Here is an 18287-nt window from a genome sequence, read left to right as displayed (position 1 = left end):
CTTTTGTTTCTCTAGTCTAGTTCTGTTTTATAATTGAATTCGCTCAATGGTCTCACAATGATGCAGAACTGCTTTACCTTCATTAGTTATTATTTCTCGCTCTCTACATGTGACAGTTCACATTTGACATCATTTTAGTCTAGTTCGGCTTTCTACAACTGTTTTGTATGTGCTGCAGGAACAACCCTGTTCAGATATGTGCAGAACTTCAGTCACAGAAAGTTCTATTGCAAGTTTGTTGCATGTGAACTTGCCCTCAGTCACCATTGCCTGCTGCAGTCCAGAAATGTAAGCCGTAAGGGCTTGTTCACATCTGCGCTCACCTTTCCGTCCTTCTGCTCTGTTGTCCCCGCTACAAAATCAATCCCCTGAATGGAAATCTAACGGATCCCATTATATTTCCATGGGGTCCGTAGGCTCCGTTCGGCTCAGTTATGTGACAAACCCGTCCTTTCCACCTCATCACCACGACGGCTACAAGGAGATTGACCCCTGACCTCTGTAGGGGCAGGAACAGAGAGAGGGTTTAAATCCCCCCCCCCCTCCCACCACCAGCACCAGTGTTTCCTGTCCCTACAGAGGACAGGGGCAGAGAGAGTCTCCCTGCGGGGAGATGAAGAGAATGTAACTTCCTGACACCTACCGGGTGTTCCCCCTGCCCTCCTGCGATCCTCGTACTAACGCTGGGCAGGGGTGAAGGAGGGAGGACTCGCTCCATTATAATATGTGAGCCTGCTCCCGGGTCGCGTTCTCCCGCCGGGCCGGCTTGGCTATCGCCAGGTGCGCTCCTAAGCGCTTCATGAAAGCGGCAGACGTCACTTCCGGTGGACGAGGGAAGTGACGTCATTCAGAGGCGTCTCCCATTCAAATTTTCGGCGCCAGCGGTGCCGAATGTCTCAGTGTACCGGCGTACATCGGAGCAGCGTGCAGTCATGTCGACCGAACCCCGCTCCCCTGGAGACCCTTCTGTGCCGCCTGCAGTAAGTTCCCCTGTGGGGAAGCGCTTTTTTCCACCCTGTTACTTGTTCCTAGACACCGTACCAGGTTGCTTGTTCCTCCTCCTCCACTTCTCTGGCTTGGGGCTTCTAACTGTTAGTTCCATGTATACCTAGTATGGCTAATAGGGGTTATTCTTCCCAGGTCGCTAAGGAGGCCCAGAAAAAAATCAGAAAACAGTCAAAGTGTGTGTCCTGCCTTAAACGGCTTCCGGACGACTATCGCAAAAAGCTTTGCAAAGACTGCATCTCTAGCGTTATCGCTGAAGAACAGCCTTCCTTCTTTAACGAATTAAGGTCCATGATCCATGAGGAAGTAAGAACCTCCTTATCCCAGATGCCTTCACCCAGGGATGCACCTCCACCAAAAAAACTTAGGGGTCCATCTCCTTCCTTATCAGACCCGGAGATGATAGAGGAAGATGCCTCATCATCTAGAGCCTGGGAGGACGAGGGGGCCTCCTCTGATATTGATACTTCAGAATCAGATAGAAGATTCTGCTTTTCATTGGACGAGATGCCAGACCTTCTAAAGGCGGTCCGGGCCACTATGGGGGTCGAAGAAACCCCTAGAGCCCACTCGGTCCAGGATGAGATGTTTGGGAGACTCGGGGTTAAAAAGACCCAGGTGTTTCCAATAAACAAGAACATACGAGATATGGTGCTGGACGAGTGGTCCAACCCGGAAAAGAGGTTGGGGGTGTCCAGGTCCTTTAAGAACCGGCTATTGTTTGACTTGAGCGAAGCAAAAATTTTCAGTGAAACACCAAAGGTCGACATTCAAGTGGCAAAGGTCAATAAGAAGACTGCCTTGCCCTTTGAAGACACTTCTCAGCTGCGTGATCCCATGGATAGGAAGGCAGATAGCCTCTTAAAAAAATCGTGGGAAGCGGCGATGTTCACTTTAAAAACAAACATCGCAGCTACCTCAGTGGCAAGATCCATGAGGCTGTGGCTAGAGGAACTGGAATCTCACATCAGAGATAATACTTCCAGGGATGAGATCCTAAGGTCCCTCCCCCTATTGAAATCCGCCACAGCATTTATGGCAGACACCTCAGCTGAGTCTGTCAGATTTGCGGCAAAGGATGCCGGGCTCTCTAATGCGGCCCGCCGTGCCTTGTGGATGAAGAGCTGGTCAGGTGACAACACATCAAAGATGAAACTATGCTCCATCCAGTTCTCGGGGGAATACGTCTTTGGGCCCGTCCTAGACCGTATCCTGGAGAAAGCGGCGGACAAAAAAAAGGGGTTCCCAGAGGAGAGACCCTATAAAAGGAGATATCCCTTTCGGGCCCCCACCAGCCAGAATAGACCCTTTAAGGATAAAGGGAAGTCAGGACGCTGGAGTTACCCAAAAGGGGGCAGGGGTAGGAACAACCTCTCCTCCCAGAATAAGCCCTCGGACAAGCAATAACACCAGAGTTGGGGGGATATTGAAGAATTTTCTGACTCCCTGGGAGTCTACTACCCTGAACCCTTGGGTTCGGGACATAATAAAATCCGGGTACCACATCGAACTTTCTTCATCTCCCCCAAACCGCTTCATTGTCACCAACCCAAGTTCCCCCAAAGTGCGCAAAAAGATTCTGCAAGGGGTCCAAAGTCTTCTGGCGACGGACGTGATAGTACAAGTCCCGTCAACACAGCAAAGACAAGGGTTCTATTCGAACCTGTTTTTGGTAGAGAAAAAAGAGGGCTCATTCCGCACAATTATAAACTTGAAAGCCCTGAACAAGTTTGTCATTTATCGGAAGTTCAGGATGGAATCCCTGAAGTCCCTGATTCCGTTAATAGGGAGGAACGCCCTGATGTGCTCAGTAGACCTTCAGGACGCCTACTATCATGTCCCAATTCATCCAGAGTCACAAAGGTTCTTGAGGTTCGCCATCCAGGACCACAAGGGAGTAACTCATCACTTCCAGTTTACGGCCCTCCCCTTTGGGATATCATCTGCACCCAGAGTGTTTACGAAGCTGGTAGTCGAGATGGTGGCCTTCCTGAGACACAAAGGTCTGGTGATTATACCGTACCTGGACGATTTCCTCTTAATTGGGAATTCGGAGAACAAACTCAGAACAGACCTACAAACCTTCCTGTCTCTCACTCAAAATCTGGGTTGGTTGGTGAACATGAAAAAATCGAACCTGGTGCCCTCCAGCACTATCCAGTTCTTGGGCGTCATCCTGGATTCCCGAACGCAGCATACCTTCCTTCCACCAGACAAGGTCAAAAACCTTCAATTACAGGTTCGACGTTTCCAGAACAGGAGGTCATGTCCCATAAGGGAAGCTATGAGCCTCCTGGGTCTTCTCTCGTCTTGTATCATGTCCGTCCCATGGAGTCAGGCCCACTTCCGATCTCTCCAAGCATGGATCCTCAGAACTTGGAACAAACAACAGTCCTCCTTGGATCACAAAGTTCTGATTCCCCTAGCGGTGAAGACCTCCCTGAATTGGTGGAAAAGCACAAGCAATCTGTCCTTGGGAGTTGCCTGGGAGAAGGTTCCCTACATTCAAGTACTTACGGACGCAAGCGGAAAAGGATGGGGAGCGAAAGTGGGAGATCATTTGTTCCAAGGTTCCTGGATTCCAACAACCCGCTCTCAGTCCTCCAATTTCAGAGAGCTGGAAGCAGTCTGGAAAGCCCTGAAGGCTGCAGAGACCCTTCTGGTGGGTCAGCACGTAAAAATCCTTTCGGACAACACGACGACTGTGGCTTATCTCTCTCACCAGGGAGGTACGAGATCGGAGAAACTGATGTCTATTGCAAGGAAGATCTTCAACTGGGCAGAATCCCATGTGAGTTCCATCTCCGCAATTCACTTAAAAGGAATACTGAACGTAGAAGCAGACTACCTCAGTCGCCAGTTAATAGATCATACCGAGTGGTCCCTGAATCAAGAAGTATTTCAGGTTCTGGCAGAAAGATGGGGCACTCCACAAGTGGATCTGTTCGCCTCCAAGAAGAACGCAAAGGTACCAACGTTCTGTTCGCTAAACCCACAGGACAATCCCTGGGCGCTGGATGCGCTCACGATTCATTGGGACTGGGATCTCAGTTATGCATTCCCACCTTTGCCTCTACTTCCCAGGATAATCCAGAAACTCTACCTAGAAGATACGACACTAATTCTAATAGCTCCCTATTGGCCGAAAAGGAGCTGGTTCTCTTCTTTAAAAAATCTATCAGTAGAGGACCCTTGGCCTCTTCCTTCCAGGAGGGACCTGCTTCACCAGGGGCCAATCCTACACCCAGATCCGAGCTTCCTCAAGCTGTCAGCCTGGATCCTGAGGTCCAGAGGTTGAAGTCCCAAGGGCTCTCAGACCAAGTGATAGCCACCCTAAAAGCGAGTAGGAAGAAGGTTACCTTCTCAATTTACTTAAAGATTTGGAAGAGATTCTGTACCTGGATTGGCAACCCTGCCCCAAATTTAGAGCCGCCCAATTTTCTGAAAATCTTGGACTTCCTCCAGCAGGGGCTTGAATTAGGTCTTAGACCCTCTACCCTGAGGGTACAGGTCTCGGCACTTGCTTGCTTCTTTGATCGAGATCTAGCCAGTCATCGCTGGATCAAAAGATTCATGAGAGCTGCCTCCCGACTACGTCCCTCTCTAAAATCTAGGATCCCCAACTGGGACCTCAATACGGTACTCACTGGCTTGACTCTTGCTCCATTTGAGCCCCTATCTAGTTGTTCCACCAAACATCTATCGCTTAAGACTGCATTCTTGGTGGCCATCACGTCCGCAAGAAGGCTAGGCGAGATCCAAGCACTATCGATACAGGAACCCTATCTCCGTATCACCAATGACAGAATCATTCTTAAGTTAGACCCAGGATTTTTGCCTAAAGTGGTATCGGATTTCCACCGTAACCAGGAGATAGTCTTACCCTCCTTTTGCAGTAATCCCTCTAATATTAGGGAATCTAGCTTCCACTCTCTAGATGTAAGACGCTCTGTCTTACGGTATCTTGAGGTATCAAAAGGTTTCCATAAATCCAGCAACCTATTTGTCTTATTCTCAGGTAAGAATAAGGGTCTAAAAGCCTCCAGGTCCTCCTTGGCACGGTGGATAAAGGATTCCATTTCCATCTCCTATGAGTCCCAAGGTCTGTCGTGCCCCCCAAATTTGAGAGCTCACTCTACCCGGGCTATGTCCTCCTCCCAGGCCGAGCGGGCCGGAGCTTCTCTTGAGGATATTTGTAAAGCTGCTACTTGGTCTAACATCCACACCTTTACTAAACACTATAGGTTAGACCTATCTACTTCAGACTTGTCTTTTGGACGTAAGGTCCTTCAGGCGGTCGTCCCCCCCTAAGCTATAATTTTTTATATCTCCTTGTAGCCGTCGTGGTGATGAGGTGGAAAGCCGGAATTAGACTTACCGGTAATTCAGTTTCCACGAGATCACCACGACGGCACATATATTCCCTACCCTTCCTTTAGTCTTACCTGGGAGGTTATGAAGTAATACCCTCTCGGTTCATTATTTTTTCTGTTCTCACCACTTATTTCTGTCTCTGTAATTTTGGACACACTGGTGCTGGTGGTGGGAGGGGGGGATTTAAACCCTCTCTCTGTTCCTGCCCCTACAGAGGTCAGGGGTCAATCTCCTTGTAGCCGTCGTGGTGATCTCGTGGAAACTGAATTACCGGTTAGTCTAATTCCGGCTTTCCGTTTTTCTGCTCTTATAACGGGACGGCGAGTGCAGATGTGAACTTAGCCTAACACGTAAGCTGCATAACTCTCAGTGGACTATCTGACGCTCAAGATGTTTTATGTTCTAGAGTAGTTATGGCCTTTTCACGTGACATTATTTAGCATATTGCATATTTTTCATGATTTATTCATTCTGTTTTTTAATTAATTTAGGAACAATTCACAGCTATGAGAGACTTGTATATGAAGAACGGTCAGGGATTTGCACTAGTATACTCTATCACAGCACAATCTACGTTTAATGACCTACAAGACTTAAGGGAGCAGATTTTGCGAGTTAAAGACACAGAAGACGTAAGTCTGAAATAGCTTCAAATAAGCAATGTGCATGTTATCCGAACTTTTATCCTCTGTCGGCCTTCACTGAGCACAATGTATTTAGCTGCGCTGGTTTAGATGCTGCTTTGACTTTATTTTTTCATATCTGTATTTTTATGGTTGTGGAAAAGAGCATGGGTGAGAGTTTATCCTAAGGCCTCATGCACACAACCGTATTTTCAGTCCACGTCCGATCCACTTTTTTTTTTTTTTTTTTTTTTTGCTGGATTGCATGTGGACAAATTAATTTCTAATTGGGGGGGGGGGGGGAGGGGGGTAGTTGCACAGCACACGATGTCATCCATGTACTGTCCACATCTGTGCGGCCAGGTCACAAATTACAGGAACATGTCCTATGTTGTCTGGTATTTATACAATGGGGCCCACACGGTCGGTATCTGCGTTTTGCTGACCGCATAATAGGTACAGCCGTGTGCCTCCTAAGGTGTCCCACAGGACAGTTACATTTTCTAAGACCCCATTCACATGCAGAGGAAAAGACCACCTTTTTGATTATAGGTGTGCTGTGTGCCCATTTATTTCTCACCTGTTTGTTTTTTCCTTCCATTACAGGTTCCCATGATATTAGTTGGCAATAAATGTGATTTGGAAGATGAACGGGTAGTTGGCAAAGAGCAGGGACAAAATCTAGCCAGACAGTGGAATAACTGTGCCTTTTTAGAATCTTCTGCAAAGTCTAAAATCAACGTAAATGAGGTGAGTGACCCTTTAGTTTCTCCATGTAAATTCTAATATATTTATTAGTGTTTTCCAGTGAGCCAATAAAAGCACAGATTGGTCTTTTAAAGGGGTTTCTGGCACTTAACTGATGACCTATCCTCCAGATAGGTAATCCGTATCTGATTGGTGGGTGTGTATGGCACTCGGGTCCCCCACAGGTCAGCTGTTTGTGAAGGCATTGGCGCGATACCAGGCACAGACACTTTGTGCTTGATAAGCTGCCAGAAGGCCGTGGCGCTCACAGGAGCGCTGCTGCCTTCTCTAACAGCTGCCGTCAGTACCTCCAAAGTAAAATAGCCTGTAAAGTAAAGAAAAAAAAAATCTACCCCCAACCCGCCTGCATCGATGCAGGTGGGTTGGGGTTGGTGGTAGATTTTATTTTTTTTCTTTACAGGCTTTTTTACTTTGAGTGCAAGCATAACATAATCCCCCATCATTCTCCTGTATCCAGATCAGAAATGATAGTGATTAGGGATGAGCGAATTGACTTGGGATGCTTCATGCAAAGTCTATCTGCATAAAACTTTGTAATACTGTACAGCAGCTCCGTACAGTATTAAGCCTCATGCACAAAACGGGGTTCCGTTGTTCCGTGATCCCTGTCCGTTTTTTCTTCCGTGTGTCTTCCTTGATTTTTAGAGAATCCACGGATATGAAGGAAAGTTAAAAAAAAAAAAAAAAGTTGTTTTGGTGTTCGCCTGGCCGTGCCGAGCCAAACAGATCCGTCCTGACTTACACTGCAAGTCAATGGGGACGGATCCGTTTGACGATGACACAATATGGTGCAATTGCAAACTGATCCGCCCCCCATTGACTTTCAATGTAAAGTCAGGAGTCCCTATCAGAGTTTTCTCCAATCCGATGGTATATTTTTAACTTGAAGCGTCCCCATCACCATGGTAACGCCTCTGTTAGAATATACCAGTGGTCGGCAAAGCCACAAGCGGCTCTTCCCCTGGCGACCCATCCTGCACTGCAGAGGAATCGAATCTTGCCTGTGGGACGCATTTGCGTTCCACAAAGCAAGAGAGGGCGTGTTCGCTAACTAGTATTAGCGCACGCGCATCACAGTAGGGCCGGCAGTACACGCCTCCTTCTAGAGTAGACGTCGGAACGAGGAGGAAGTGACGAGGGGTATTGAAAACTTATCGGGCAGTAAAATCTGCCAGAGACAAACACCGCTGCAGGCTACAAGTCAGTTAGTGTACCTCCTTTCAGAGTCAGTGTACCTCGTTCTACAGGTGACTCAATTATTTGGCATCAGCATTTACTTGGCATGTGTTTAAACAGCAAAAGTAATGTCTGCAGACGAGTTTAATAAAATAAAAAAATGATAAAGATAAAATAATAATCAAGATCCAAATAAAAGAAAGTACATATAAAAGTATGTAAAACACACTTTGGGCTCATGCCCACGAATGTAAGGGCGCCTTGCCTGTGCTGCGGACCACTAATAGCAGTCCGCAATGCACGGACACAGACCATGGGGCAGCTGCATGAGGATCGCCGACCTATTCACTTGAATGGGGTTCACGATCCGCATCAGACTGCCCGCACCGCAAAAAAGTAGTGCATGCTGAAGTGAATGGGTCCATGATCCGGGATATGTGTGCTACAGAGTGCTTCTGTGGGCTTGGTGCCCCCGCACCGCAAAAAAGTAGTGCATGCACTACTTTTTTGCAGTGCGGAGGCACAGCCAGAAGCACTCTGTAGCACTCATATCCCGGATCCTGGACCCATTTAGGTGAATGGGTCTATGATGCGGGCTGCACACGACCGTGCAGTACACACTGCAGCAGGGAGCTTACCATGGCAGCCAGGGCTTCAGTAGCGTCTTGGCTGCCATGGTAACCGATCAGAGCCCCAGGATTACACTGCTGGTGTATACATTTTAAGAGCACAAGTTCTTGTTGATGTATGCATATGTATACATACGCGCTTCGCACACCTCGATGTAGTATTCTTAGGCTACTTTCACACTAGCGTTCGATCGGATCTGTTCTGAACGGATCCGCTCATATTAATGCAGATGGCTCCGTTCAGAACGGATCCGTCTGCATTATATTGGCAAAAAATGGCTAAGTGTGAAATTAGCCTGAGCGGATCCGTCCAGACTTTTACATTGAAAGTCAATGGGGGACGGATCCGTTTGAAGATTGAGCCATATTGTGGCATCTTCAAACGGATCCGTCCCCATTGACTTACATTGTACGTCTGGACGGATCCGCACGGCCAGGCGGACACCCGAACGCTGCAAGCAGCGTTCAGGTGTCCGCCTGCTGAGCGGAGCGGAGGCTGAACGCCACCAGACTGATGCAGTCTGAATGGATGCAGATCCGCTCAGACTGCATCAGGGCTGGACGGAAGCGTTCGGGTCCGCACGTGAGCCCCTTCAAACGGAGCTCACGAGCGGACAGCCGAACGCTAGTGTGAAAGTAGCCTTACATTGTTTTTTAAGTGTAAACCTCTGCTTGGAGTTTTCGGTGCAAATGTTACACGAAGAGGTGGACGTGGTTATCAACAGTCAAGACAGCTACAATCATCAGGTTCACTTAGGCCTTTCACACGAATGCATAGCACCCGCACTGAATCCTGACCCATTCATTTCAATGGCTCTGTGTACATGAGTCTTTTGTCACGCATCAGTTCTGTGTTGCATGAAAAACTGGCCCTGGCGCCATAGAAGTGAATGGAGCTTATGTGAAAAATGCATTGTGTCCGCAGGCAGGTGCTGATGCAATGTGTTTTTTTTCACTGATGGTTGCTAGATGTTTGTAAACCTTCAGTTTTTTTATCACGTGTGTGAAAAACGCATTGAACCCGTGCGGAAAAAACTGAATGCAATCGCAGACAAAACTGACCGTATTTGCTTTCAAAATGGTGCGAGTTTCACTGAACGCATCCGGAGCCAATCCGTATAGTTCGTGTGAAAGAGGCCTTACTTTTCAAGGACTATGTATTATAGGTTACTTTTTTTTTTTTTTTTTTTTTTTTTACATTTTCAGCTGAAAACCAGATTTGCATAGATATGTTATGTCAGACTTTTACCCACTAGTATCAACTTTTATGCAATTTTAATTTTAAAAAAATTACAATTTGACGTAGTTACATGACGGTGTCTTTGTATATAAATTGCAGAAGGGCATTTTTTATATTTTGCCGTGTGTACACTTTCAGAAAATATGTGGTGGGTTAGTATGATTTTGTTTTATTTGTACATGTCAAAACTTCAAATATTTCCAGGCTACCAGAGTTGCAAAATGTTCAAACACCCCTGGCAGTGAAAGGGTTAAAAGTCTTGCCTCTGATTTCTTATGTTGATGGGGTACGAAGGCATATAAGGGCTGTTGGGAATAAACATACATGTTCCCAGCTACAAATAGCTACAATTTCTTCTCTTGGACGGGTTACGGTGTAGGCTGGCGCTTTTTATTTCTTGGATTCATTGTAATGTTTGCTTCGGGGGAAAACTGACCTGCGGCTGCACTCGGCAAATAAACACTTGGGAGTTTCCATGGGTGGAAGCAAATCTGATTGCGGGAAAGGGTGAACCATCGTAGTTAGTTGTAGATTTGTGACTTTTTAACCTACTGTAATTTTTTTCTGTGTTCAGTATTCCTTTTTCTTGTTTTACCTTTAGGCTGTTCTATACAACATCACAAAGAGTGGGTTCATATCAATACTAAACCTCTATAAGGCCTCATGCACACGACTGTATGCAAAATATGGATACTGTTCCGTGTGCATCCTGCATTTTCCTCAGTCCTTATTAAAGAAATGCCCTTTTTTTTTTTGTCTGCAAAATTCACAAGAATAGGACATGTTCTGTAACGGCTGCGTGGCTGCAGACAAAACACTGATTGACTTCCTTGTGTTCTCCACATTTTTTGTGCCCTGATAGAAACCGCAATGAATGCAGATTGGACCAAAAATACGATCTTGTGCATGAGGCCTATATATGAATTTTTTTTGTGTATTGTGATATTTGCTGCTTTAAATTTCATAGGCAATGGAGGAGCTTCACATTGACAATGTATACTACAGTTTAGGGTAGTTTTTTTTGCCCCTTAAAGGGGATATGTGTCTGATCGGCAGTTGGACCCTGCTGATCAGACACACACCCCCTTCAAGGGGCAAAATATTACGAGACTGGGGACCCGATGTTCCCCTGTTTAAATAGCGTGGCACACATTCATCTGCACTGCTGTGCCATTCAGCTCTATGGGACTGTTTGAAACTAGCTGAGTAGCAGGGGGACCAGACAGCACCATCACGGGAGCACCAGGCCATTGGTAATTGGATTTTTATTTTTTTTCTGCAAAATGGAGATTGGCACCAAAATTTTTCTTATCAAATGTTATGTGTGAACCTACCTGTAAAGCAATTGCAGTTTTTTTTGTATTATATGCTTAGAGTTCCTGATTTTGTAGTCCTCATTGATTCTTTATAGCAATATCATCTTTTGTTTCAGATCTTTTATGACTTGGTCAGACAGATAAATAGGAAAACACCAGTGGAAAAGAAGAAACCTAAAAAGAAATCAACTTGTCTGCTGCTTTAGACATGTGGCAAGCAGCAGGTCTGAGCCAGGTGAGCTGTAGAATGGGTGTTAAAGAACTTTCCATTTATGAAACTGCCAAAACGAACTGCTGCCTCCAGAGTGTTCACTTTTCCCGGCCACCTTTTGTACTTGGGGAGTACTAGCTCTCCTTGCAAAGTGCCTTAATCAGTGTGAGGAGACTTATAGGCCATACACGCTCCTCTGGAATTCTGGGAAGAAAGGGATGAGCTCCTAACAAGCTCTGCCTCTAATACTACAAGATGTAAGGCAGCTATCCTATAAGTCAATATTCCACACTTTAACTTAAGACATAACTTGGATAATAAATAAGCCAGCATCTCATCTGCAGACAGCTGTTTCAGGGTGATTGTTCCTCATCCGTGCAGAACATTGATGGGATAGCTGGTGGCATCAGAGGCAGAGCTTGTTAGTAGCTTCTTTGTATCCCTTCTTCCCACCTTTGTACAGTGACACTTCTCTTAGAATAGCTGCATTTAAAGGGGTTTTCCGGGTGTTTAACATTGACTACATCAATATATGGTCATTTTGCTCCGACTTCGGGAGCCCCCACCTATCAGCTGTTTGAAGAGACACTGCGTTGGATGTCATCTTCATTAGTCACATGTCCTAGGCGCAGAGCAGTCCCATTCCAGTGAATGGGTATGAGCTGCAATGCCAAGTACAACCACTATACAATGGCAAATATATAATCGGTAGAGGTGTCGGACCCCCCACCTATCAGATTGACTACCTGTCCTGAGGATGGGTCATCAATATATAAACACCTGGAAAAACCCTTTATTTCTATGACTTGAGAATTCGCTATAGTGTTAAATCTGAATTCACCATGCTGTAGAACAGGAGATGAGTTGACTGATATATATTTTTTGGGTAAAAGATTCAGTAAAACCTGTAATTTATACATTTAGATCTCTGCTTTTTCACCTCCTGTGAAGATCCATCCGTAGAGGCAGGAGGTGTTATCAGTGATTGCTTGCATTGTGTGTATAGTGATATGGCCACCAGTCACTGATAACACCACCTCACTGTACTGATCTTCACAGGAGGTGAAAAAGCTAACATAAAAATTACAGGTTTAAAAAAATTAAATAAAAATTCCCCCAAAAATGTATCAATCTGCATAGCTCCTCCTGGTCTATAACATGTTGCTTTCAGATTGCATTGCATTTTGTGGTGACAGCTCCTTTTTAAAGGGAGTCTGTCACTTAGTTTTCACTCATCTATCACGAATGGTTAGCAGAACGTTGCACAAGCATGTTAGACATACCTTTTTATGTGATTTTATTTCTGATTAGCGAATTTCCAGCAAAAAAGCACTTAATCCTCTGTAAACGGCTCGCAAGTGTTCAGCGGGGCAGGCTTTGCTTTTAAAAGTGCCACCCTTTCCTGCTCTATGCTCCTTCCCCAAACTCCTTCCTCATTGAAGTCACAATAATGCACCCCTTCCTTGCTGTGTGCTCCTCACATATGCTTCAGCAGGCTTTCTACTCCTCTACCCACGAAGCGCAGCACAAGGCGATTCATCAGCAAATCTCACGGAAGTAGGCGAAGAGGGGAGGAGCGCTGGGCACTTGGGAGCCGTTTTACAGAGGATTAAAAGTGCTTTTTGTATCAAATATCTAGTAAGACAAATGACATAAAGGTATGTCTAGCATGCTTGTGCAACATTCTGCTGGCCATTAGTGGTGGTTTCCTGTTTCAAGATATTGATGACCCATTCTTAGGATAGTTATCAATATGAGATTAGTGGGAGGCCAACACCCGGGACTGCTGTTTACAGCAGCCGCTAACTCTGGAGGCACTGTTTTTGGAGCTGAGATGCAGTAAGCTGGTACAGCCACTAGAGGGTGCATGAAACCTTCTGCTTCCAGCTCCATTCAGTGTTTTGTCCAGCTACCAAAAGCAGCTGATCGGTGGGGGTGCTTGGTGTCGGACCACCAAAGATCTGATATTAATGCCCTATCATGAGGATAGGTGATAAATATCTAGAAACTGGGAAACCCGTTTAAAGGGAACCTGTCATCAACTTTATGCTGACCTCACCGAGGGCAGCATAAATTAGTGACAGAAATGCTGATGTCAGCGGTGTGTCAGTCATCAGCTAAAAGTGGTTGCTGAGAACCAGCATCATAATCGTTGCAGTCCAGGCCTTGAGAAGAGTCCTGGTTCTTCATAATGTCCTGCTCCCCCGACCATCTGCTGATGATTGGCAGTTCTCTCCTGAAGAGAAAGGGAGAAAACTAGGTAAAGACTGTCAGTCATCATCAGGTGGGCAGGAGAGCAGGAATTCATGAATAACCATGACTCTTCTCAGGTGGCCATGCCTTTTTTTTTTTTTTCCAGGCCTAGTCTTTAAAGAGGACCTTTCACTACTCTACAAACTAAAAACTAACTAGATCAGTGGGCAGAGCGGCGCCCAGGGGTCCCCCTGCACTTACTAGTAAGTCTGGGCGCCGCTCCGTCTATGAGCTGTGCGCTGCGATTGGCCAGCAGTGCAGCAAGGGACACGCCTCCTACAATAAATCAGTCAGAGGGAGCGCAGACACCGGAGCCTATACCGGGCGAACGGAGCGGCGCCCAGACTTACTAGTAAGTGCAGGGGGACCCCTGGGCGCCGCTCCGCCCACTGATCTAGTTAGTTTTTAGTTTGTAGAGTAGTGAAAGGTCCTCTTTAATGATTGTGATGTTGGTTCTCGGCAACTACTTACTTTTGACAGCTGAAATCAACTCACCTGTCTCTACTATGCTGCCGTTAGTATAGACAGCATAAAGGTGATGGCAGGTTCCCTTTAAACTAGGTATGCTCATGAAATAGCTGTCAACTGAACTGAGATTCAACATACCTGCGCCTTCTCTTACTCAACATCTGCCATCAAGGTGTAGTCAGGAGGACCCCATACAAATTACATGGTCAGCTGACCCTGGTTGGTTCATAGAACATAAATCTGTTGTGCATTTCCAAATTTTTTTTCATTCTGCTGATCATTTGGGTTCTCTGGAGTGGCCATCAAAACAGTGTTTGAGATTTCAAATGCCTTTATGTAACTTGGCAACAGAAATTTTAAGGGCTTTTTTTAATTGGGCTGTTTTTGTGAAGTGAAGATGACGGAGGTTGTGCACCTTAAGTACTGCGATGACCACATGGGGTAATGTGCTGCCATCGAACGATTGTAATGTCTACATAAAAGACGCAATCAACCAACATACAAGCATTTGCTGGTTTGTTGGGTGATCAGCAGATGTTTTACATGGGCAATGACCAGGAACAAACATTTGTGTGTCCTATCAGACCATGTACTAGGACCTTAGGCTATGCTGACAGTCCGTTTGCAGTGTATTTTCAACATATATCTAGGGAAAACCTTTACTACATATACTAAACATCAGTACAGTCCTATAGACCCAAGAGATGCTAAGTGTCCTTTTGGCGATTGCTGGGACTGTATGTCAGATTATTTTTTAAATATTTTTTTTTTCATTTTACTGTAAAAAGGCTCCTGCACACACCCATACTGGCTCGGTGACCATATTGCGGACTGTAAATGGCCAATCTGCAATATACGGGCGCTGGCTGTGTGCACCATGCCACTGTAATGAAATACACTGGTATGTTGCACATAGCCTCCTATGATATACATATATATATATATATATATATATCATACTGTGCAGTACAGAGTGATATTCTCCTGTATAAGAAAGCGCAGCAGACTATTCTTTCTTAGGGCTTATGCACACGAGTGTAAGGTCTCTGTGCATGGACCATAGCTGTCCGCATTATATGGGCACCGGCTGTGTACACTCAGTTTGCGGATGCAGACTCAGACTTGAATAGGTCCACCAGATATGACTGAAGATAGGACTTCACCTATCTTTTGCGGAGCGGAGGCATGGAACTGAAGCCCATGGAAGCACTACGAATCTCTGCTGTGGTTTTTCGGGTCCCTGCCTCTGCGCCACAAAAAGATAGAACATGTTCTATGTTTGGCCGTAACTTGCGGATCGCGATCCCTTTAATCAATCAGTGGGTCCGCAAATGAAGTAGTCACAGCTGGTGCCTGTATATTGCGCACAGCTATTTGCATGCCGTAGCGCGGGCACTGAGACCTTACACTCGTGTGCATGAGTCCTAAGAAAGTAGTCTGCTGTGCTTTCTTATACAGAAGAATACTACTCTGTACTGCACAGTTGATGATAGGAGCCTAAGTGCAACATACCAGTGTATTTCATTAGTGGCAGATGTTGAAGTCTTCTGTCTATCTCCACCAGAAGCCTCAAACATGATGTGAGCAGAACAAGACTATGGCCGTATGTGTATGCAATAAAATATGAAAAGCTGTGAGGTGGAGATTGTAATTAAAACCATAGTCAAGAGACTTGTATTAGCTGTTGAGTGATTGTAAAATTTACCTTTTTTCCTCCTCTCTCCCGTTGTAGACTATAGGAATGAAGAACTGTTGCCTGGTTGGAAAGTGCCAGCATTCCAAAATGTAAAAAAGAGATATCCAATCCTAAGTTAACATATCCGAAGAGTCTCCTTCTGTTTTATATACTGTATTACGTGAAGACTTTAGATCTCCAATACTGTTTGCACAAGGTTCCCTGGCAATGATTTAGCTGTTTCTGTCTGAACATACGACACTTGTTGTGTCACCTCTTGCAATAGCGGCACTCGCAGATGTGAAATAAACATACTTGACTCTATTCTGAATGATTATGAGAGCATGAATGCATTTCAGATGTTCAATGACTTCAATGATTTTTTCATATTGACTTCTCTTCCATCTCCCCTCCCTAGCCGTGCCTGTGTCAAGCACTAAAAATGTAGCCATTTATAGTTTTTCTTTATAAATATATACAGAGAGATATATATCCCCCCCGTAAAGAACTCAATGGGGCTAATACCTTTTTGAGTCACGATGACTTCATTTTATATTTAAAACGTCTGGGTTTATTATAACTTTCATCTTGCCATTATATTATAATTAAGAAACCATTTTGTGCATAATGCTTTTGGGGAGGGATGGTGGGGTCTTTTATAGAAAAACCGGGATACTGATTTCTATGGATTTCAAAGCTGAAATATATAATATACTAAAACAACTCTAATATTGCTTCTTGTGTTTTACTGTCACAAATTAAATTACAGCTTTTATGAATGATTAAATTTTAGTACATTTTCATTTTCTTGATTGCGTGTTTTTGTTCCTCCCTCCCATGATGCCATTTTATGTTACTTTAGCCTAGGAGCATTTAGGACTACGGATACACTTTTTTTTTTATTTTTTTATTTTTTATTGTTCATGCAAAATATTAGTATTCATTAAAAAGTTCCTACTATTTTGCTTTTACAGAGTGTGTGTGTGTGTGTAAATCCTTCGCCTAGCTACAGAATCTGATGAAGCCATTAGATCTCTGCTACTGTTTGACAGCTCCCTTCAGTGTTGGAGACAGGGTGGGCAGATGCGTGTGGAGATGGGGGTAAGAATCCAAGGCTACATTAGCGTTTTTTGCAGATCAGTCATGGTTTCTGAGCGGATCCTTTTGCATTCAAAATGCCTTGGGGCAGAACTGATCTGTTTTGGACCGCTTGTGAGAGGCCATGATGGATCTCGCAAACAAAGCCAAAACGCTAGTGTGAAAGTAGCCTAATGTGGGGGAACACACAGTTTGCAGGAGAAGAGACAGCAACATCGGGAACACTGTTCCAGCATGTATTACTAGGAGTAAGGCCTCATGCACACGTCCATTCCCGCGTGCCTTCCGCAATTTGCGGAACAGGACAGGACGGCCCATAGTAGAAATGACTATTCTGGTCTGCAATACTGACAAGAATAGGAGATGTTTATATTTCTTTTTGCGGGGCTACGCAACGGATGCGGACAGCACACACAGCTGTCCGCATCTTCTGCGGTTCCATTGAAGTGAATGGGTCTGCCCCCGAGCTGCAAAAACTGCGGCTCGGATGCAGACCAGAACAACGGTCATGTGCATGAGGCCTAAGACATGATAAAAGTCTGAAGCCAGGAGCAGGTTGCAACCTGAGTTTCAGGACCTCTAAAAATGAAGATTGCAGAGTGAATTTTTATTTTTTTATCAAAAATAATCCCCCCCCCCCCATTTTTAAAGGAGTCCATAGCTCACAGTGGCTCTCTTTCTATACCATGTGTTTCAACAGTGAATAAAGGTTCGTAGCAGTTGGTAGTCGGTGCTTTACAATCAATGAATGTAGCAGGTTTTAGAGATCTTCCTTTTATAAGGTTATACCACGAAAATGATTCCTCTAACCACAGGATACATAAGGGATTGCAGGAGGTTTGGCTGCTGTAACCTCCTTCATGCTTTCCTGAGTCCTCTGCGAATGAAGGGACAGTCTGCATGAGATGACCAGCATGTTGTGAGGCTCGGTGGCTGTCCAGTGTTCTGTAAATAAAGCTCTGCAAATGTTATGCAGTAAAATCTTTAAAGGGTTACTAAGTTTTCAAAAAATCTTTTATGTCATACACACACATCAAAAGTTTTGATCTGTGGGGCACCGAGACCCCCACAATTACTAGGAGAGTGAATTCTTGCATATTGCACTCTCGCATTGCAGGTGACAGGCTCAGTAGAAGTCTTTGGGCCATCTCTATTCCATCCTCTCCAGCGAGAGTGCGCTATGTGAGCACTTCTCTCTCCTCTATTCAGGGATCTGTGGAGGTCTCGGCACTCAGACCCCACCGATCAAAACTTTTGATGTCTACAAGTTTGTTTGTTTTTTTGAAAACTCAGTGACCCTTTAATCCTGGATACAGATTCTCAATATAACAGCGTTGGGCCTTATTCATGTGTCTGGTGACATCTGCGACAAGATGGTCAGTGGTATATCTGTTGGGATATCCGTGAAGAATCTGTGTTTGGTCGGTGTCTGTTTTTTGCCCTCGTCACCC

General features: G+C 45.1%; 1 protein-coding gene across 2 annotated transcripts in view; it reads left to right on the top strand.

Moving 5' to 3' along the window:
* LOC122930275 (ras-related protein Rap-1A) overlaps positions 1-16541 on the top strand; it is a 50140-nt gene extending 33599 nt beyond the window's left edge. For both annotated transcript variants that reach the window (XM_044283521.1, XM_044283522.1), the window contains exons 6-9: positions 5871-6011; positions 6609-6752; positions 11248-11366; positions 15796-16541. In XM_044283521.1, coding sequence (XP_044139456.1) covers positions 5871-6011; positions 6609-6752; positions 11248-11337 — 375 coding nt within the window. In that variant the 3' untranslated portion in view covers positions 11338-11366; positions 15796-16541. The remainder of the gene's footprint in view (positions 1-5870; positions 6012-6608; positions 6753-11247; positions 11367-15795) is intronic.
* Positions 16542-18287: the final 1746 nt, after the last annotated feature.

The sequence above is a fragment of the Bufo gargarizans genome, chromosome 3, assembly GCF_014858855.1.
Source record: "Bufo gargarizans isolate SCDJY-AF-19 chromosome 3, ASM1485885v1, whole genome shotgun sequence".
Taxonomy (NCBI): domain Eukaryota; kingdom Metazoa; phylum Chordata; class Amphibia; order Anura; family Bufonidae; genus Bufo; species Bufo gargarizans.
The sequence above is the reverse complement of the archived record's forward strand: the minus strand, read 5'-3'. Positions and strand labels throughout refer to the sequence as shown.